General features: G+C 36.8%; 1 protein-coding gene and 1 non-coding gene across 2 annotated transcripts in view; one reads left to right on the plus strand and one right to left on the minus strand.

The window, feature by feature from the left end:
• Ndc1 (Nuclear division cycle 1) overlaps positions 1-23,542 on the minus strand; it is a 113,242-nt gene that overhangs the window by 50,824 nt on the left and 38,876 nt on the right. Inside the window, exons 6-7 of the mRNA XM_090380447.1 lie at positions 19,578-19,686; positions 9,762-9,810 (exon numbers count right to left, since the gene is read on the minus strand). Of these exons, the coding sequence (XP_090236573.1) occupies positions 9,762-9,810; positions 19,578-19,686 (158 nt within the window). The remainder of the gene's footprint in view (positions 1-9,761; positions 9,811-19,577; positions 19,687-23,542) is intronic.
• Positions 3,899-3,970, plus strand: TRNAE-UUC (transfer RNA glutamic acid (anticodon UUC)). Its single transcript has one exon. It is a non-coding gene; the product is annotated as a tRNA-Glu (tRNA).

Below are 23,542 nucleotides of genomic sequence, written 5' to 3' on the forward strand. Positions count from 1 at the left end.
GTGTGCACCAGGTACAATGACAGGGGGTAATGAATCATTTCGTGTTGCATTTTGTGGCAATTTTTGTCAATCCACAGATGCACTTAACTCCCATGTGAAAACTTGCTAAAAAACTAAGCCGATAAGGAATACATGACCCTCTACTTTCCTGGTTGTTAAGTTATATTTCGAATAGAAAACAAAGGGTTATCATCGGACAGGAAATTTCAAGGGAATTTATTCCATCTAAATGAGTGTCACGAGTATCATCTCTTGGGCCTCTTTTATTCACCATCTTTGTCAATGACCTACCGCAATTTGCAGAGGAAGGTAGTATTAAGATTTTAATGTTTGATGATGATGTGAAACTTTACTCATGGATCAACAGTCAAGGGATGCAGATAACCTTCAAGGTGTTCTCAACTCTTTTACTAATTGGGTTGCTTTAAACAGTTTGGAGGTTAATTACAGGAAATGTAGCTCAATTTCATTTGCTGGCTCGAGGAAAACTATGATTTTAGTAAATCACACTAAGTAAAGTACAGGTTTACTAAAATCATATTATGATTTTAGTATGATTTTAGATCATACTATGATTTTCAGATCATATTCATAATCTGCCACATTCAGATCATGAACAAATATGATCTGAATATGGCAACTATGGACAAGAAAAAAGTTTCACAGAACTATCTGTAGCAGGTTGGCTGGTTGAGGGATGTGTACAAGGTGGAAGTTTTAATTGTTTGCTTGTTTGTTATTTGGTTTTTAGGAGCATTAGCAACTAAGGCCATATTGCTCCGGGATATGGGGTGGTCATTCCCTGACCTTTCCCCATCCTCCGTATTTGGTGGGCACGGGCTCGAACCCCAGTCTAATCAAGAAGTGTGTGCTACGCACCTTCCTGCCCACCTGGCCACGGAGGCGCCTATTTTAATTGTGTGTGTGTGTGTTGATGTCTTCCTGCTACTGCCTGCTTTCTGAGATTCTCTTCAGGATACTGGACTAATGATGTAATGAATTCCTTTGATTTCCTTGAATTGGACTTTCCCATCTGAATAAAACTATCATTGCAACTGTGTGTTATTGTTTTATTTATTTATTTGTATCTACAATCTCTGTATCTTCACGTATTTTACTCTTCTGTTATATACTTTGACTAGGCACTTGCCTGTTGTGTATATTTTATGTTAATAATAAATAAACAAACTGACTGGGGCACCTAAAAAAGTTTCACTTCAAAAATGGTAACATGGAAATGGAAACTGTCCTTTAAATGTAACAAAATATGGAAAATGTAAGACACTAATTTTTCTCGAATCACTCAGTGCAGCCCGCAAAACAAATCTAAATTTGAATATGGCCCCTGTACAGGAAAAGGTTGGAAACCATTAAACAAAGAAATACTGTTCGAGGTTTAGGCCTAAATTGATATCAGATGAACTAATGAGACTCCTGGCAGAGAAGAATAATGCATGGGATGAATATAAATTATTAGGAGACACAGATGCCTATAGTAGATATAAGATAGTCTAATCAAGTCACAGAGCACATCAAGCAAGCAAGGATGGATTACGAGAAATCTTTGGCAAAGGTTGCAGAGAAAAACGGAAAAAACTTCTTTATTTATGTAAACTCTAGAAAGAAGGTGATGAATCTGATTGGTCCACTTGACATCAATGGTTCAATTGTTGATGAACCTGCTGAGGTAGCTGACAAACTGAATGAGTATTTTGCATCTACATTCACACAACAGGAAGTCTGTAGGGAAGTGGAGGCCAGAAGCTTATCAAACTCTGGCAGGGAGCTAAATGATTTTGTAATAAGTGAGAGCAAAGTGGAGGAGAAATTTCAGAAAATGAACATAAGCAATGTACCTAGGGTGGATGGTATCTATCCAGTTATATTAAAGGAAGCAGCAAAGGAAGTAAGCAAACCCTTAGCCATAATTATGAAAGCTTCCTTGGACTCAGGGGAGATCCCCATGGACTGGAGATGTACAATTGTGTCCTCAATTCAGAAAGGGGGATCAAAGAGTGACAAGTAATTACAGACCTGTTAGTTTAACTTCTGTTCTGGAAAATAATGGAATCACTGGTTAAAGAAGCAATGCAGGATCATCTAGATAAGACTGCAGATATAGTTCAGACACAGGATGGGCTTGTAAAGGGGAAGTCTTGTCTGACCAATTTGATTGGATACTATGATGTGGTCACAAAGGAACTGTATGCAAAAAATAATTTTGATATCATATACTTGGATTTTTGGAAATCTTTTGATACTGTTGCACATGGAAGACTACTGTACAAATTAGGGGAAAGTTGCTACAATGGATAAAAGGATGGTTGAGTGGGAGTAGACAGACAGTGATAATCAATGGACATTGCTCTTCGTGGACTAATGTTATTAGTTGAGTCCTCCAGGGTTTGGTGTTGGGCCCATTTTTGTTTTCTGTATTTTTTTTTTTTTTTTTTATGTAAACCCCAAACACGAGAGGTATTAGAACCTATAGTACTTAGTACCGTGCTTGGGTTGGAGGTTGAAAAGACGAAAGGTGATATTTGTTGACATTGGACTTGAACTTCTGTAGACTGTAATTTTCAGGAAATACATATGAAGGAAGGTTGTTCCAGAAAACGGCAGTTGAATGAATAAACAAAGAAAATGAAAAGTTGGTTCTGTGAGTTTGAAGTTGGACAGTAAATGGATGTTGGCTGGTGGCAGCACGTGTTCAGACTGTTTTGAAAGAGAGAATGGGAATTATAGAAGCCAATTCAGAAGAACAGTGTCCGTGGAAGTATCTGTAGAAGAGGCATGCAGCAGAAACAATACTTCTATGAGACAGCGAGTGGAGAGACTCTGTTAGAGATGAGTCATTAATTAACCTAACTGCCCTCTTCTGAATGGAATCAAGAAGCCTGAGAGAGGTTTTGGGGGCACCACCCCAGATGTGGGAACAATATTCCATGGCAGGGCGGATTTGCGATTTATACAGAGTGAGCAGCTGTTTGGAAGAAAAGTAACGCCGAGAGCGAAAGAGAAAACCAAGTTTTTTAGATGCAGAGGAAGCAATATTTGTAATGTGCTTGTGCCAAGAGCGATTAGAAGTCAGGGTAATCCCCAAAAGAGATATATAATTTTGCCTAGAAATAGGAGTGTCACTAAAGATAAGCATAGGAGCAGAAGAATCCTTTTTGCGAGATATAAGACAAGACTGAGTTTTAGAAGGGTTGAAATCAACTAAGTTGTCTTTGCCCCACTGGAGAATTACCTGAAGATCGGCATTTAAGGAATTAGTAGCAGATTTTCGAGAAGTTGAAGCTGATTGAGCAAGGCAAGGTTTCTCAAAATGGAAAGTAGAATGCATTAGCATTAGTAGAGGCATTTGATGCAAGAAAGCAAGCTTATGCAGCATCAGCCAAAAAAAAAAAAAAAAAAACCACTTCCACTTCACCCCTCTGTTCGTTCAAAATACCTGTCCAGCTGAGCCTTAAACTTATTTAGGCTATCAACTTCCACTACAAGGGTTGGAAGTCTGTTCCACCAACCAACCACCCGCTGGCTAAAGGCAAATTTCCGCACGTCTATCCTACATTTGTCTTTCCTCAATTTGAATTTATGCCCTCTCAGGTGATTATTCTGAGCTAGAGGAAGAATCCCATCAGCATTGTGCATGCTCAAACCATTCAATGTGCTATCATCAGCAAAATTATGGATAGGATTTCCACTCAATGGAAGAAGGTCATTAATATACAAGAGGAAAAGAGTGGGGGAAAGAACTGAACCTTGGGGGACACCAGCATTACTGGAGAAGTTAGAAGACAGAGAGCCATCTACCATCACCCTCAGTGAGCGATCAGAGAGAAAACTGGATAATCAATTACTAAAAATCACTAGACAACATGGGAAATTACTAATTTCCCATGTTGTCTAGTGGTTAGGATACCTGGCTTTCACCCAGGAGGCCCGGGTTCGATTCCCGGCATGGGAATTATATATTTTCAGGGAAATAGAGTGGGCCAGTAAATCAGAGAGTCTTACAATGGGAGATTTTAATTTCCTAGATATTGACTGGAATTTGGGGGCTGGTCACTCACACACTAGCAAGGCTTTTGTGGATTTATTGGATGATTGTTTTCTACATCAGCATGTTCGGGAGGCAACTAGAGGGAGGAATACTCTTGATTTGATTATCAGCAGTGATTCTTCATGCATTAATAATCTGCAGATAAATGAACCACTAGGTGGCAGTGATCACAGTTTGCTGAAGTGGGATTTACTCAGAGGTAACTACCTTTAGGGGTAAAGGGAAGGGTTATTGCTTTCGTAAAGGCAACTACGATGGACTGAGACAGTATTTAAATTCTATACAGTGGGACCAACTGATGATGTTACCAATAGCAAATGCAAAATGGGAAGCATTCAAAGAACTTATCTTGGAAGCTACTAGGCTTTACATACCAACGAAGAAATATTGATCAAGGTTTAGGCCTAAATGGATGTCAGATGAACTAATGAGGCATATGGCAGAGAAGAAACATGCATGGGATACATACAAATTAACACATGACACAGAAGCCTATGATAGATACAAGTTGATCTGTAACCAAGTTACCGAGGAGGTTAGGCAGGCGAAGGCAGATTACGAGAAATCTTTGGCAAGGGATGCAAAGAAAAACAGCAAAGAGTTCTTTACTTATGTAAACTCTAGAAGGAAGGGGTTGAATCAGATTGGTCCACTTGATATCGATGGGTCAACTGTTGATGATCCTGCTCAGGTAGCTAACAAACTAAATTAATATTTTGCAGCGACATTCACACATGAGGAGTTATTTAGCGAGGGGAAAGCCAGAGGTGTATTCAACTCTAGCAGTAAGCTAGAGAATCTTGTAATAACTGAGAGTAAAGTGGAGGAGAAATTGTTGAAGATAAACACAAGAAAGGCACCTGGGGTGGATGGGATCTATCCAGTTATATTAAAGGAGGCAGGAAAGAAAGTAAGCAAACCCTTAGCCATAATTACGAGAGCTTCCTTGGACTCAGGGGAGGTACCCATAGACTGGAGATGTGCAAATGTGACCCCAATTCACAAAGGAGGATCAAAGGCTGACACAAGTAATTATAGACCTGTGAGCTTAACTTCTGTTCCAGGAAAATTAATGGAGGTACTTGTTAAAGAAGCACTGCAGGATCATCTAGACAAGACTTCAGTTATAGCTCGGACACAGCATGGTTTTGTTAAGGGGAAGTCTTGCCTGACCAATTTGATTGGATACTATGATGCAGTCACAAAAGAACTGGATGCAGGGAATAACTTTGATATTATATACTTGGATCTTAGAAAGGCTTTTGATACTGTTGCACATGGAAGACTGCTGCACAAATTGGAGCAGTGTGGCATTGGAGGCAAATTGGTGCTATGGATAAAGGGGTGGTTGAGAGGGAGAAGACAGAGAGTGGTAATCAATGGACACTGCTCATCATGGACTAATGTTATTAGTGGAGTCCCTCAGGGTTGGGTCCATTATTGTTGTCTGTATTTATAAATAATATTGATGATGGTATATCAAGCTTAATGTCCAAGTTTGCAGACGATACAAAGGTAGGCAGGGTTGTCAAGGACACTACTGACACTATGCTGCTGCAACAGGATCTGGAAAAGTTGAGCAGATGGGCTGAGAGGTGGCAAATGAAGTTTAACATTGACAAATGTAAAGTACTACACATGGGAAACAGCAACCCCAGAGCAACGTATCAACTCTGTGGTACTACACTGACAGTGGTAGAGAATGAAAGGGATCTGGGGGTGGTTGTGCAGGCAGATATGAAATTCTCTGAGCAGTGCAGACGGGCTGCAAGAGTAGCTCATGGTGTATTGTCAATGATATATAGGAATTTTTCTAGCAGGGATAAGGAGGTGATTATTCCCTTGTATAAGACAATCGTTAGGCCACACCTAGAGTACTGTATACAGGTGTGGAGGCCTCATTTCAAGAAGGATGTAGAGCTGCTGGAACAAGTACAGAGAAGGGCAACAAGATTAGTGAATGGAACAAAGGGGTGCTCTTATGAAGAAAGGCTTAAGTTTTGCAAATTACAGTGTCTGGAGACTAGGCACCAGCGAGGTGATCTGATAGATGTGTATAAAGCCTTGAATGGTTTGAGCATGCTCAATGCTGATGGGATTCTTCCTCTCGCTCAGAATAATCACCTGAGAGGGCATAAATTCAAATTGAGGAAAGACAGATGTGCAGAAATTTGACTTTAGCCAGCGGGTGGTTGGTTGGTGGAACAGACTTCCATCCCTTGTCGTGGAAGTTGATAGGCTAAATAAGTTTAAGGCTCAGCTGGACAGGTATTTTGAACGAACAGAAGGGTGAAGTGGAAGTGGTTTTTTTTTTTTTTTTTTTTTGGCTGATGTGGCATAAGCTTGCTTTCTTGCATCAAATGCCTCTACTAATGCTAATGCTAAAAACAGTTGCCAAACAATAAGATGGAAGCTTGTTCAGAAGACCTTTATGCCAAACACGATCGAAAGCCTTTGAGATGTCAAGAGCAACTACTTGTGTTTCACTGAACCATTCCATTGAATTAGTCCAAAAATGGGTAACATAAGCCAGAATATCACCAGTGGATTGACACTGACGGAATCCATACTGGCGATCGTTGATCAGACTGAAGGTTTCTAGGTAGTTTAAGAGTTGGCGGTTAATTGATTTCTCCATTACTTTAGAAAGAGTGAAGTAATTGCAATGGGACGATAATTAGATGGGAGGGATTTGTCACCCTTTTTAGGAACTGGCCGGATATGAGCAAATTTCCAAGCAGAAGGAAAAACACCTTTGGAATAAGAAAGTGAAAAAAAAGCGGCAAAGAATAGGAGTAAGTTCAGGAGCACAGGTTTTGAGAACAAGTGGAGAAATATCATCGGGACCTGGAGCTTTCTTAGCATCAAGATTCATCAAAATCCTTCTAACATCCTTTCGACGGAAGACCACAGAGGCATTGAATGGAGTGTGTTGGGAACGGTGGGAGGTGTTTTACCAAGATCATTAATACATGAGTTGGGAAAAAATGGGATGCTAGCAGGTCAGCTTTATCCTTGGCTGAAGTGACAACAGAACCATCTGGTTTGGACAGAGGTGGGAGCAGAGATGAGCAAAGGTTGTGGCCGGCAAGAAGCAAGTTTTCTACTCTTAGCCTGTTCAAACTCTAGTTTGGACTGATTAATAACTGCTTTACAATTGTTGCAAGCTTTGGTGTAGGCAGAAAATGAAACTGAAGAATTGGAAACAAGCCAATTACGATATGCGACATTCTTCTCTTGAACAGGCTTAGCACATTTATTGGGAAACCAAGGTTTAGATAAAGGACGAGATTTTAAAGTGGAGTGTGGGATAAAGGATTCCATTCCTGCAAGAATAATTTCACTGACAAAATCTGAGCAAACGTTGACATCAGAAGTTTTAAAACAGTAATCCGACCAAGGAAAAGAAGAAAATAAATCTCGCAGGTCATCCCATTTTGCATTCTTGTAATGCCAAACAACAGGAGGTTGGGAATAGCCATGAGATAAAGGCTCCATTGGAGAAGAGACAATCACCAAGTTGTGATCTGAAGTGCCTAAAGGAACTCACACTTCGAACGTGTACTTAGAAGGGTTGTTTGTGAGAAAATGATCAAGCGTGTTGGCTGTATGATTAGGATTGTCCGGTATTCTTGTAGGTAAATGAACAATCTGTGCAAGGTCATTAGTAATTGCAAAAGCCTCAGCAACTCGACTAGCTGGGTCGGTGTGACTAGAAAACAGAAGCCAGCTGGAGTTGTGAACATTAAAATCACTAAGGAAAATTAACTCACTGTTAGGAAAGTTGGACTGGAGAAAGTCAAGTTGAAAAGAGAGGAAGTCAAAGAGCACCAAGTGATTAGTGGAGTTGGGAGAACGGTAGAGACAACAGATGAATTTGACACAATGAGGTAGAGAGATTTTTGGCCAGAGAAGATCAAAGAGAGGAGATTCCAAATTGCCAAGTCTCTGACAGGGAATATCAGAATGAACATATGCACAAGTACCACCTTTGAGGCGAAAGGAATCACAAAGCGAATAATTTGGGCATTTGAGATGAGCAGTAGTTGAATCAACCGATAACTGAGATTCTGTCAGAAAAAGTACATGGGGTCTGGCAGACTGAAGTGGAAATGGACATCGTTGAGATTAGAATTAAGACCACATATATTTGTGAAATAAATTAGGAAGTGCTTTTATCAAAGCACTTTATCAAAGGAATTTATCAATGATATTGATGAAGGTATATCAGGGTTAATGTCTAAGTTTTCAGACGATATGAAGGTTGGCAGGGTTGTTAATGACAGTAATGATAATACACTAGTGTAAGAGGATCTGGAAACGTTGAGCAGATGGGCTGAGAGATGGTAACCGAAGTTGAACATTGACAAATGTAAAGTACTGCATATGGGTAGCAGTAACCTCAGAGTAATGTAACAACTGGGTGGTACTATACTCAGTGCAGTGGAGAATGAGAAGAATCTGGGGTAACTGTGCAGTCAGGTATGAAGTTTTCTGAGCAGTGCGGACAGACTGCAAGAGTAGCTCATGGTGTCTTGTCAGTGATATACAGGAATATTGCTAGCAGGGATAAGGAGATGATTGTCCCCTTGTATAAGGCAATGGTCAGGCCACACCTTGGGTATTGCATACGGGTCTGGAGGCCTCATTTTAGGAAGGATGTAAAGCTGCTGGAAGGAGTACAGGAAAGGGCAGCGAGATTGGTGAGGGGAACAAAGGGTTGCTGTTACCAAGAAAGGCTTAAGTTCTGAAAATTGCAATATCTGGAGACTAGGCACCTTCAAGGTGATCGAGGTGTACAAAGCCTTGAATGGTTTGAGCAATCTCAATACTGATGGGATTCTTCCTCTTGTTCAGATTACTCACCTGAGGGGACATAAATTCAAAGTGGGGAAAGAAAATTGTATAAGAGATGTGCAAAAATGTGCCTTTAGTCAGTGGGTGGTTGATAGTTGGAACAAACTTCCATCTGTTGTAGTGGAGGCCAAAACTTAAATAAGTTCAAGACAGAACTAGGCAAACATTTGGAGTGAATGGATGGGTGAAATGGGAAGATTTTTTTTTTTTTTTTTTGGTTGATGCTATATAAGCTTGCTTTCTTGCATCATATGCCTCTACTAATGCTAACGCTACTAATAACTTCCGAAGTTATGTGAACCACAGGTTGGGAAATGCTGTCATAGGGAATTTGGGAAGTAACTATCAACCAACATGTGCACCCTTGTGTAATGGTATCACAGTATTAATAGCAGGTATTCCCCCCAGGTACTTTTGAAAGCTATGTCAACTGAAAATACCAAAACAGAGAAATACAAACTTTGCACTATCAAGTATCAGCATTTGAAAAGCTATCTAGAATGGGGGTTCATGGTAATATGGTGCCAATACCAAGGGACACTGCTCCTGCATATTCTGTTATCTTCAGGTGGTATGGAAATTATCCCCTTGGACTTACAAATATTCCCTAATTTTGTTTCCTGGCACCTTTAACTTTGATTCACTATATGTCTGCTTTCATGTAGATAAACTTAATTCTAGAAAGCCACTATTATATGATTTTATTTTGGCCTTTTTTTTTTTTTTTTTTTTTTTTTTACACCATGGTTAAGTTTGTGTTATATATTTCAAAAAAATTAAAACAGTAATGCAGTAACCATTAAACATCTATGTATTTAATATAATTTAAATTCAATACCTCACATTTAAATCAAAGATATCACAAGTCCACTGCCTTGAATGTCTACCTATAAAACAGGAGGAAATAATTAATGTACCAGCAACAAAATACTGTAGTAGCAAAATTTAAGCACATTTGTCAATTTATTATCTGAAAAATGGAAGTGCAGAAAAGCTGTAATTGCAATTTACTACATTTTAAAAATATAGCTTAGAAAATAAAAATTTATTCAATTAATATAAAACTTTTATATTAATTGAATAAGCTTTTATTATTTGAACTGTGAAGCATTTGGCACTGAAAGTATTCTCACTGAAGATGTGAGAGTATCATAATTTATCTCAAGTGATACACTACAAATAAGTAACACTTCTCTAACAAGAAGTACATTACTTATTTGTAATGTAGAAACCCCCTCCTAACAGCTGTTTCAGTGCTTATTGGAGGTGACTCCACATTACATTACACTTTGCTTTAGAGAAGTATAACTTAACTTCCCTTAATAGTGGGGCACTGAAGTAACTCATTGTGACAGCCATATATAAGATTTCAATGATGATATATACAGTGTATATATATACATCAATAAATTGTCTTAATTACAAGCTTTTGTTTGTTCTCATCAATCTTTTTAACACTTTTGCTGCTGGCTTTTCCAAAGACCTGAATTGAAAATCTTCAAAAAATATGGGATTGAGTTAATCTGAATTGGGTAGGGTAGAGATATTTTTGGGCTTTCTGCTCACAATGAGTCACTGGTGAAGGTTGCTTGACAAAAATATCTGGTTTTGATTCCATCAAATCAGAAGAAAATGGTTCTTAAAGTCAGGTGGTTTTCCATCCAAGTGGGTTAAAAACATGTGATGATGCACATGTATGTCATGAAATGACATAATTTTGGCTCATTCATTAATGAGCCAAAAAACTGTATGCAAATATTATCTCTTTATTTTGTGTGCTATTTATAGATATAGGTATGAGGCTTATGATCTAAGTGCTTGTTTATGTTATATAATCTGGTATAATTGGATTAGAATTGACATGCTTTCCAGGCTGTGGTCCTGGATTAATATATATGGATGCAAATTCACAGTGAGAGACTGAGCCCTTATACTTCCACAAAAAAGTCCTTGAGACTGTCACAGACATTCTCTCAGGTATGCCAAGCTAGGGCTTGCTATTTGGGAGTCTAAAATGCTGCTAGAACTGATAATCAGGTGAGAGTTGAGTCAAGTGGACTGAATTTTGACAAAGTCTGGTCATTCTACGACAACAAAATCCTCTGCTTGCACCTTCATAATGGTGAAACTGTTAGTAACCATGGGTATAACCGCCAGTGCAAGTTCTAAAATACAGCACCTAATATATTGGAGGTGACCACCCAGGTGTAAGCCAACATAAGCAGGGACCGAAGTGTGGCATCCAACACCACACAAAGCAATACCACCCCTTCGTGTTACCAGGCAATACTAGTTGGGAGGTGACTCACATCAACCAGTGCAATACCACCACTTTGCTTACTGGAGATGAAGTGGTAAAAAGCATGTTTAGTCTTCAGGGCAAAGCTCTGGAGATCTCTACCATCATACAGTAAGAATGATGTCTTTTGAGGTTACGATAGGCATCGTAGCAAGATCCAACCTTCCTTACATTTCGAGGGTACAGCTCTAAAACAGTGTTCACAGGCTGGCCTCTAGATAGTCCACCAGACCAAACCTATTGGTAACTCTCTAAGAGGCATCAAAATCAGCTAGACTTCCTCATTCACTTCACAAATATACAGTCTCAGTTCCAATCTTAATGATGTTCATTTCCACTTACAGCTCTGCCAATCCCCACTTATTTTTTGACAGAATCCCAATTATCAGTTGATTCAACCACTGCTCATACCAGTTGTCCTAGTTATTTGCTGTCTAATTCCTTTAACATCAAATATGATACCTGTGCATATGTTCAATCTGATATTCCTTAGTCAGAGACTTAGTAATTTGGAATCTCCTCTTCTCCATTATCTCTGGCTTAAAATCTCTCTTCTCCTTTCTGTCAAATTCATCTGTTGCTTCTATCATTCTCCCAACTCCACTTGGAACTCCTTGACTTCATCTAGTCCAACTTTCCTAACAGTGAAGTAATTTTCCTTGGTGATTTTAATGTTCACAACCCCAGCTGGCTTCTATTTTCTAGTCACACAGAGCCAGTTGGTTGAAATGATGAGGCTTTTGCATTTACTAATGACCTTGCATAGACTGTTCATTTACCTACCAGAATATCACACAGCCAATGCTATCTTTTCTCACAGACAACCCTTCCAAATAACTGGTCAAATTGTGATCTGAGGTGCCCAGAGGACCACTCTTTCTCTTGTGGCCATTCTCAACCTCTTCTTGTTTGGCATTACTAGAATGCAAAATGGGATGACTGTTTTAAACCTTCTGATGTCGATGTATGATCAGATTGTGTCAGTGAAATTATTCTTGTAGGGATGAAATCCTTTATTCCACACTTACCTTAAAATCTTGTCTTTTATCTAAACTTTGGTTTTCCAATAAATGTGCTAAGGCTGTTTCAATCCTTCTAAAACTCAGTCCTCAGATTTCTAGACAAGGTCACATGTCTATTAAGGATTACCCTATCTCTCCTGACATAAGCAAATCACAAATATTGTTTCCTCTGCATCCAAACAACTAGGTTTTCTCTCTTGTTCTTGGCATTACTTTTCTTCTGAACAGCCATTTACTCTGTACAAAACTCAAATCTACCCTACCATGGAATATTGTTTCCTCATCTCGGGCAGTGCCTCCATAACCCAGGCTTCTAGACTCCATTCAAAAGAAGGCAGTTAGGTTAATTAATGATCCATTTCTTACAAAGTCCCTCCACTCTCTGTCTTATAGACATTCTGTTTCTTTTGCATGCCTTTACTATAGATACTTCCATGGGCACTGTTCTTCTGAATTGACTTCTATAATTCCCCTTCTCTCTTCAAAAAATCAGTGCAAACAGATGCTGCAACCAGTCAAAATCCATTTACTGTCCAAATTCAAATTCAAACCAACTTTTCTTCTTCCTCATTTATCCCTTCAACTTCCATTTTCTGGAACAACCTCCCTTTACACACATTTCCTGAAAATTACAATCTACCGAAATTCAAGTCTAATGTCAACATGTCTTTCTATCATCTTTTCAACCCATGCACAGTACTAAATACTGTAGGTTCTAATTCCTTTCATTAATTAATGAAAGGTATTAGAACCTATAAGGTTTTCTTAAAAAAAATTAAAATAAAAAGTCACAACAAAAGCATAAACTCCTCTGGCCACCAAGGGGCTGTATCAGAGTATAGGATGATATGTTTAGAGCTAACTGTGGGCCTTGAGTAATGTTTGCAGAGAGCATTGTGCAAATAGGAAGATTAAACCCACACAATACCACAAAAAATTTATACACAGCCCACTGTTAGCTGTTGTGCTGATAAACTGGCTGCAAGAATAACCAGTTAATTCTTCCAGCCTCGGCAATTCAAAGTACAAATTTATTTTTACTTTGGACAGTGAAGGAAAGCCAGAAATTTATTTATGACCACATAGAACACATGTGTTCTATGAGATAATCCAGAAGAACCTGGATATAAAAATTAGTGACCTGAGAGTGTAGATAAAATTTATATTTTTAACACGTTCACTGCTTCCTCACACTGAATTGATCAACCTTCACTGGAGGATGATTAAATCAGTCATAGTGAGAAGAAAGCCCAAATGTCTCTGCCATTCTCAATCCAGACTGACTCAATTCTGTGTTTTTAAAGTAGGCAGCAAAAGTGTTCACAGAGAAAAGAACTGAAACAATCATTTCAAAATGTTGCTTTTTTAACCAAATTATAAAAGTATAAATGATATAAATTTCATTTATATCATTTATTAAACAAATACCTTAGTCATGCATACTTCAAATTGTATACATTGTTCTATGTATCTACCTTGTTTATCAATACAATTTTGCCACTGTTCTTTACAACTCACATATGCAGTGTGGTAAAAGGATAGACACCACTGTTGAAGTCAGTCTTTTTCAGCTCCCCATGACTCAATGTGTTTTCCACAAAATATCTCTTCATATACCCAAACAGAAAAAAAAAATAAGATGGAGCCAAATCCAAGTTATATGCAGGATGATGCAAAATTCTCCACCCTTGGTCTGCAATTTTTATCTGAGTCATATGAGTTGTGTGTGGCCAGGTATTATCATGGCACAATGCAATTTGGTGTCCTGTTAGGGCCTTCTTTTTTTTGTTTTATAGCCTTATTAAAGCTTGTCAAGTGTTTGGCAATATTTTTCGTTATTTATAGCCTGACCTCTTAAAAAAAAAAAAAAAAAAAAACACGTGTGTACCCTGTACACACAAAAGATGTTTTATGTGTAAACATCTTTGATGAAAATTGGAACTGTTTTAAAATCTAACAGCTAGAACCGAAATCATGAACAATGTAATGTTTTATGCTCACACCCGCTACTTACTCTACCGAATCAATGTTAGTGACATTAATGTCGTACTTCAGTCCGAAATATTTAGTATGAACGATGCAATGTTTTATGCACACGACCACTGTTTACTCTACCAAATCAACATTTGGAAGAGGTTAGGCCAATAGCCTAATTACCCATCTGTTGAATAGTATGATTGCAACAATACAAGTATTTGTATTGTTAACAATCTGCATTTTCATTACATTCCATTGTTAGGTGCCTAGATGTTTTTGCATCAATAATTTTCTGAGTAGTGAAAGGGACTGAATGTTACACTGTTATAACTTTTGTGTGCGGTGATACCATCTCACGCTTGAGAATGTCATTGAGTACGTGAATAAGACGAACTGAGGGATCAGCAATTTGCAGCAACAGATCATTACAATCATGAACGAGCACCCACTGTTGAAATCACGATAAAACTATCCATCAACATGCTCAACAGAGTTGAAATCACAAGTCAAGAAGCCAACTGGTACCTGCTAGGTCAGCCCATGTTGGGGAGCTCAGTTGTGGTAGTTTACATTCCCACTGTTTGGCTGATCGAGTGAAAGAGATTGAGGAAGTCCAATGAAGAGAACCTTCCAGAGGATTCGTGTGACATATGGAAAGAGAATTGGTTTTACAAATACGAGAAGAGACCATACCACTCGGATCATATTACTCTGTCATAATTTGTCACAAATTACACATGCAGCGATAATGAGATCTGGAAGAAACAATAGTATCCACGCATAATATGCTATTGAAACTATGACTTGGCTCAGGATCTCAATGAGTACAAGATGGTAACTCTGCACATTCCATTTCGCAATGAAGAAACAGAGATACTGTTAGGGATGACATATGTCTAGATCTACAACGACAATAAGGGTTCATACTAAAACAGCGTAAATTGTATGAATCGGACTTGGACATTTGCAAAACGATTTAAATATATAAGATGTGGCAAAACAACATCGGTGATCCTGACGAAGTATGCGGTAATGACCTGCATAACGTTGTAACGCGACTGCGAGAAGAAGACCCCTTTCAAAACTTTTACAATCATCCAAAGAGATAGATGAATGAGGATCTAAAGCTCGCCACGCTCAACCAACTTGGCGCAATTGCAAAGAAATGTGAAAGCTTGATGACCAACAAGGACTTCTGCAACTTAATGAGAACGGCCAATGACAAGCAAACGATTCTACTCGTGCACGTAATTTGGAGTCTGTTATCTCCCAATTACAAACCAATTCAAATATTCTTGACCGGCCCAGCTGGTTGCGAAAAAAAAATTTATGATTTGCCTCTTGATGGAAATATACAACCACTTCAGTAACACAGACAGGTACTGTAATGCCTACATTACACGTGCTTCAACTGGTAAGGCTGCCGTTGCTATTTAAGTACGTCAAAGCACTAATAATCGACGAGGTCAGTATGATCGGTGTTGAGCTGTTATCGCAAATGGATGCAAGGTTAAAACAGATAACTGGAAATGTCGAAAAGAGCTTTGGTGGACAGGACATGTTCCTAATCGGGGACTTACATCAGCTACCTCCAGTTTGAGCGACCCTGGTCTATAAACATATAACACAGCATATCGCCGGCCCCACTCTCTGGCGCAGCCTCATTTTACTACGAAAAAATATTGGGTTCTGGTTATATGTAATATGACAGTATCTTAAATAACTAAATGCACAATGCATAATACATTAAGAGTTTAATATCTATATAATATCGGTGTGTAGATACACCATAGACAACTCTTAAGAAACTACAAAGTAGTTGTTGTAGGCACCATTTGCTCTTTCTCATATTGTGCTCTGCCTTCACGACGAGTTGCCATGATATTGCACTACCTCGAATAAGTAACGCTTCACTAATAAAGAAGACTATTGTTACTTATTCTCAGTGAGTACCACCACCCAGACATGTTTCAAGGCTATTGGACTATCATCAGTGGGTGGGCAGGTACCCTGGTATTGCAGACATGACAACCCAGTTGTGAAGATAATCACACAATATGAGAGATGCCAAAAGGTGTATATGACAATATTTAAAATAACTAAATGCACAAGGTACAAGAAATAGTCTTCTCTATTAGTGAAGCATTACTTATTCAATGTAGTGCAATATCATGGCAACTTATCATGAAGGCATAGCACAATATGAGAAAGAGCAAATGATGCCTACAACAACTACTTTGTAGTTTCTTAAGAGTTGTCTATGGTGTATCTACACACCGATATTATATAGATATTAAACTTTTAATGTATTATGCCTTGGTACTCTTAATGTATTATGCCTTGAAACATGTCTGGGTGGTGGTACTCACTGAGAATAAGTAACAATAGTCTTCTCTAGTAGTGAAGCGTTACTTATTCGAGGTAGTGCAATATCATGGCAACTCATCGTGAAGGCAGAGCACAATATGAGAAAGAGCAAATGATACCTACAAAAACTACTTTGTAGTTTCTTAAGAGTTGTCTATGGTGTATCTACACACCGATATTATATAGTAATATGACAGGTACTGATAAAAAAAGAAATTAGTTAAAAGAAAGTCAAAATCTCATACTGATTTCAAGGTACATCACTAACCAATAAAATACACGAGCAAAAGAAATGTGTGGATGATTAACAAAATATTTTTGGAATTTTTAATTAATACAATAAGGGGCTGATTTCAAAAAAAGAGAAAAATTGCTTTGCTTTTGTATAATTTCACAGCTTATACAAAAGTATGCACAAGCAACATAAATTTCATTTTTTTTCTCTGCAAATACATCTATCATTCAACCCTTAGATTAAGGAATAACAAAAACATTAAAAAACTCTTGACAGAAAAGGTATACAGAGAATGATCATATGCATAATTGGAAGGAAATAAAAGCAGTAGAAAAACTGTTAAAACATGATCAATCATGCTGTTTTGGAGCAGCTAACAATTAATAACTGTTCCAAAACAGCATGATTTATCCAGATTGACCAAAATTATGAGACAGAAATGGAAGAGAAAGATTTTGTAGAAACTGATGAATTAAACAGGTGTAATTTAATAGATAAAGATAATGGAGTATCTTCTATTTTAACAAAATATGATATTGTAGTTGATATTTAAAAAAAACACAAATAATGATGAAAATGAGGAAGAAGACTGAAAGTAACACTGCTGCCAGCACCATCTTCAAAAGAAGTTCGGCTTTGGCTATTTTAAGAAACTAGTTGTACCTGGCATAACATAAGCCATTCTTTCTGATTATGGCATAAATAGTTTAATCTAGATCCTTCAGTCTTCACCATTCTTGTTTAGCAGTGATATAATTCTACAGCAGTCACCTGTATGATATATGCATATGTCTCTATTTGCAGGTGGTTTATCATCTTCTTTAACAAATATTGCAGCAACTTCCATTTTGGATGTAGGTGCATTATATCGTCTCACATCTAAGTCCGGGTCTTCTATAAATGCCATGCGCAGATTCATTGTTGGATTGGACTGGGTTATTTAATGCATTTGTTTGCTACAACAAGTTAACCTATTTGCTGAGTCATATAATATGACTCAGCAAATGGGTTAACTTGTTGCAGCATCTTGTCCAATTGTTGCGTTACTTTGGCCATACACCCTTGGTTTGATTGTTTTTCAAGCCGCTTTGGTGTTGCTTCAGCAGAATCGAAAATATAAAGTTGTCCATATCCTGGCTTATTTGCCTCGTTTGGATATAGTGGTGAGACCAAATGGTAAATCTAGGTGTGTATTCTAAAACAGTATGGCCTATTTCCAGGCAGTGATTTAATCTCTGCACCCATTGATGCGAACACCATTGCTGAGTTGTACTCTCGTATATGTTCTCTGTAGTTATTTGCTTCACGTGTATCCCCTGTAAGCAGCTCTCGTAATAGGTTTCTCAGACAGTGGGTCAAGTGAAACCTTTCCATCATGACAGCATTTAGTGTATTTATTCAATGTGTTTAGCTCATGTCCTCAATATCTTGCATTGCAATGCTCACAGTTGTAACACATATTTCCTATGTCATGCTCTTCCGCTTAATTACAGCTTGTTGATTATTTGAATCTGGTACTTCTATTTGATTAGTCCTACGGCGCTTTGCTCATCTTCTCATTTCCAATCTTGCTTCTCTTCAATGTTTTCTGTCTGTCTTCGTAGTCATAGAGTCTCATTTCAGTCTCTTAGTTTATTACATCTCTCCTCTAATGTTTCATTAGCATTTCTTCTACATTTTCTCAAAGTTCTTACACATTGTTCAGCCATAATTTTTACACTTCTTAAAACTTAGAACAGTTTATTAAAATTGAAGACAGATAAAATAAACATACATCGATAGCTTTCAGGCATAGGTTGCCTTTCTTCAGTCGAAAAACATTAGTACAAAAATTAATAAAGAATGCCTGGTATGGTGGTCGTGCGAGGCGAACTGCATGAACGGGTGATGGCAACAATTCAAAATTGGAAAATATATAGACAGCTAGTTAAGAGATGCATGGCCAAAAGAGTTCAGTGATTTAATTTATATAAGGTAGAAAATGATACAATTTCTCATCTTAAAGAAAACATGATTCAACTGTAAACTGCTTAATTAAACAATTTTTTTTATTTTAAATGTTACATGCTATATTATAATTATCCACTTTATATACCAACATACTATATACACTTTTTTTATTATTTTATTATATGTACTTGTATCAAGTATATTCAAGTTAATTTGTTTTATGTTCATTTGTAATATTTATAATTACTGTAAATAAAAAAATATGTTTTTTTTAACTTTATTCTTCCTGATAATTGAATCAAATTTTGATTTCTGTATACGATTCTAAAAAAGTGGAACCAACTTATCTATTAGAATCATGCATGGGGTGAATTCTAGCCACCAGCATGGTTTTTAATCTACATTAAATTTTTTTAAGTGAAGTATAAGAGTAAAAATTCTGTGTTGCTCAACAAAATAGGTCACATTCCTGATTGTGTGTTATCTATGTTTAGAATTTTGGTTTTCGTTTTGACTTCTTTCTCACACTCACACAGAGTGTCAGGAAAAATTTTTTATGGAAACTTTACTAAAGATATTATTTGTTTTTGTTATCCAAAACAGCGAAAGAATAAAGAACAGAATTATAAAGTACACCATTTTAAACTATACACCTTTTTTTTTTTTTTTTTTTTCAAAACTATTAAGTTGGATGCAATACAACAGAATCGCCACTTGCATGAATTTTTTGGGAGGCCTCTATTAGAGGGCTAACAAAAATCAAGAAACTTAGAAAATGTCAAGTGAACTAAAAAAAATACTTACCAAATATAAGAAATAAGATATAGAACCATTTAACATTATTCCACACTTCAGACAGAGAGTGATATATCACATTATGTATTTGTGATTTTAATGTAAAGACCTTTGCTTGCTGTAAGTAAATATATATTTAAATTACAAAATAATCACAATTATTTTAACTGGAAACTAATACTAAACAAAATATAAAGTAAAAAAATTAACAGTTATTATTTTAAAAAATTGACTTTTTGTATAATATTATTATAAAGTTTCTCCAGAAGCTCATAACTGTATAGAAGGTGATGTATGGTCCATAACCTATTGGCCACACTTTCAGGATCAATTCAGAACCTGAAAACAATGATAACAATTCACACAAACATGTGTCATGGAGCTATGGCTGTTTAAATTTTAAAAATTAGTTGTGGAGTTTTTAATGGTAAAAAGTAAGAATAAGCAAACATGTATCTACTATTAATAAACATTTTACTAGCTATGTGTCTGCTTATTCTTATTTATTATTTTTTACCACCAAAATTCCATAACCAATTTTTAAAATTCAAAGAGACATGATCTGTAACTATACAGAATCAGACATGCAAACTTTTTTCAGTTTTCAGGTCCTGAATCAATTCTGAAAATATGGTACACATGTTATTAAACATAAAACGTTTACCTGTATATTATATATAATTTGTACACATCCTTCGATGTATACAACAAATTGTGTGTGTGTGTGTGTGTGTGTGTGTGTGTGTGTGTGTGTGTGTGTGTGTGTGTGTGTGTGTGTGTGTGTGTGTGTGTGTGTGTGTGTGTGTGTACATATTTTTTGTACGTATATTTGTTTGAGAATGTGTATGTACATGCACATTCTCAAATTAAACATACACATCATGGCTCTCTACAGCTTAATCTTATATTATAACTCAGATCAAGGAATATGTATACCTTGTGAAACCATTGGTTTATTCCCCATTAAATCAGGTTCTGACATATGTAAATAAATATCTTCAAAAGTATAACTGAATTTATTAATCCTAAAATGAGAAACTTTTTAAAGATGATTTTAATATTTTCTTTAGGCTTTATCTATTCAAGACAGAACAGTCAAAATAGCAGAATCACAGGAAGAACTTGACACTCTAGACAATTATAATGATAAACCAACATAACAATATGCATCAAGCACAGCTACTAAAGAACATAGACCCTCAACAAGCATCGATTCTGCAAACAAAAGAATTGCCAAATATCCAGGAACTTTCAATAATCACTTGCAAGACGTTAGCATTAGCAAAGGCACATGATGCAAGAAAGCAAGCTTATATAGCATCAGCCAAAAAAAAAAAAAAAAAAAACACACACACACCCTTCTCATTTCACCCATCCACTCGCTCCAAATGTTTGTCTAGTTCTGCCTTGAATCTGTTTAAGCTATCAACTTCTACAACAATAGATGGAAGTTTGGTCCAGCAATCAACCACCTGCTAGCTAAAGGCAAACTTCCGCACAGCTATCCTACAACTGTCTTTCCTCAATTTGAATTTATGCCCTCTCAGGTGATTATTCTGAGCAAGAGGAAGAATCCCATCAGCATTGAGCATGCTCAAACCATTCAAGCTTTATACACCTCAATCAGATCACCTTGCAGGTGCCTAGTCTCCAGACACTATAATTTGCAAAACTTAAGCCTTTCTTCGTAAGAGCAACCCTTTGTTCCATTCACTAATCTTGTTGCCCTTCTCTGCACTCGCTCCAGCAGCTCTGGACATAACTCTCACACAGATTAACCTTAGTCAAGTTCAATTCCTTTTCTACTTTTATCTGACCAATGACTTTGATAATCATCTTACAAGAACTCATTTGAAGAATAGCAAAACATTAACAAAATAAAGTTTACATATCTTTTCTCTTAATTTTTCATTCTTTCATATGAAAGTATGTGTATAAATGGTATAGATCAATATTTTATTGAGTAGTATTTAACTTTACAGAATTTTGAGGAGAGCTCATGGGGATTTTTTCAAACGATTTAGAGGAATTTTGTCAGCGGGGATAAGGAGGTGATTATCCTTTTGTATAAGGCAATGGTTAGGCCACACCCTGAGTACTGCATACAGGTCTGGAAGCTTCATTTTAGGAAAGGTAGTGAAGTGAGATGTTGGAACTGGTGCAGAGAAGAGAAATGAAATTAGTGAGGGGAACAAAAGGGTGCTCTTACCAAGAAAGGATTCAATTTTGCAAATTGCAGCATCTGGAAACTAGGCACCTGCAAGATCTGACTGAGGTGTTTAAAGCCTTCAGTCAGCAGGCAGTTGACTGCTAAACTTCCATCTGATGAATAAATTCAAGGAAGAACTAGACAAACTGTTAAAAGGGAATGGATTGGTGATATGAGAAGGGTTTTTTTTTTTTTTTTTTTGCTGATGCTGTATAAGTTTGCTTTCTTGCATCATTAGCTGAATGATGCAAATTACTTCAAATATTTGCATTATTCATCGAAGGAAATTACACTACAGATCCTCATCAAAAACAAAATGTTAATGTTGCACTAAATAATTAAATATCAAAATTTGGTCAAACAATGTGTTTTACAAAGATCACAGTTGTTCTGTTCTACTTCATAGTTAACATTCATCTCCTTTTCTACATTGTGATGTTCCATTATATCACCAAGTGAATGACGGTGTTGCCAAATTGTCCATTCATACTTCTGATCAGCACACTGCAACAAATATAATATCCTGTGCTGCAGCTTCAATATATGGTACATTGTTAGCCTATGTGACATATATAAAAAGAAATAATTGCTGAATTTCCATTGGTTCAATTTTAGTGGAATTTGGGACGGCGACAAATCTTTCTAGAAGAGCAAAATATAAAATTTCATAAAAATCCATCCACTGAGAGTTTAGTTATGATGTGTGAATGAACAGACAAGGAAATAATTGCCAGATCTGTATTGGTCTAATTTGAATGAAATTTGAGGTGGCTTTACAAGTTTATCTAACAGAGCTAAATAAAAATTTCATCAAAATCCATCCAATGAGAGTTCAGTTTATACATGCAGATGGACAGACAAAGAATAGCAATCTCTAGATTTCTATTGGTTCAATTTTAATTAAATTTGGAATGGCCTGACAAAATTTTTCTAAACAAGCCAAAATTAAAATTTTATGAAAATCTATTCATTAGGAGCCAAGTTATTACATACATATGGACATAGTGAAGACAATAGGTGCTTTATGCATACATGCTAGCATGCCTAAAAATGGCATATAAGTAAAATTTTCTTAAAAATTTCATTTTTTAAAAACAAAAAACTGCATGTATTAACAAGGATAATAAAAAAAAGTATACTACAAAGCATTTCAGGATTGCGAAGAAGTTAACTGACATACAAGTTAGTGTAAATACATAATTTCTGTTCGCAGCCAACTACTAAGTAGTTAAGAATTGGCATCATTTTGGTATATCTCATATTGTGAATACCTTCACGAGTTACCATGATACTGCACTACCTCGAATAAGTAACACTTCACCAATGGAGAAGACTATTGTTACTTAATCTCAGTGGATACCACCACCGTGTACTGATTTTACAGTTAACAGATTTATGTCAAATGATGTATGTCAGTTAACAACCTTCAGTTAACTTGTCACTTGTCAGTTAACTTCTTCACAACCTGAGGCATTTAGCCCTAAAATGCTTTGTAATCGAAATTACCTGCACACCTTCAGACATCGCTCATGCTTATACTTCATAACTGGGTTGTCATTAATGTAACACCAGGGTACCTGCCCACCCACCAATGAGAAGCCAACAAGCTTTGAAATGGTGCTGTCTGGGTGGTGGTATCCACCAAGATTAAGTAACAATAGTCTTCTCTGTTGGTGAAGTGTTACTTATTCGAGGTAGTGCAATATCATGGTAACTCATTGTGAAGGCATTCACAATATGAGATATACCAAAATTAGGCCAATTC

The sequence above is a fragment of the Mastigoproctus giganteus genome, chromosome 8 (genome assembly GCF_048544385.1).
Source record: "Mastigoproctus giganteus isolate SK-2022 chromosome 8, ASM4854438v1, whole genome shotgun sequence".
Lineage (NCBI taxonomy): Eukaryota > Metazoa > Arthropoda > Arachnida > Uropygi > Thelyphonidae > Mastigoproctus > Mastigoproctus giganteus.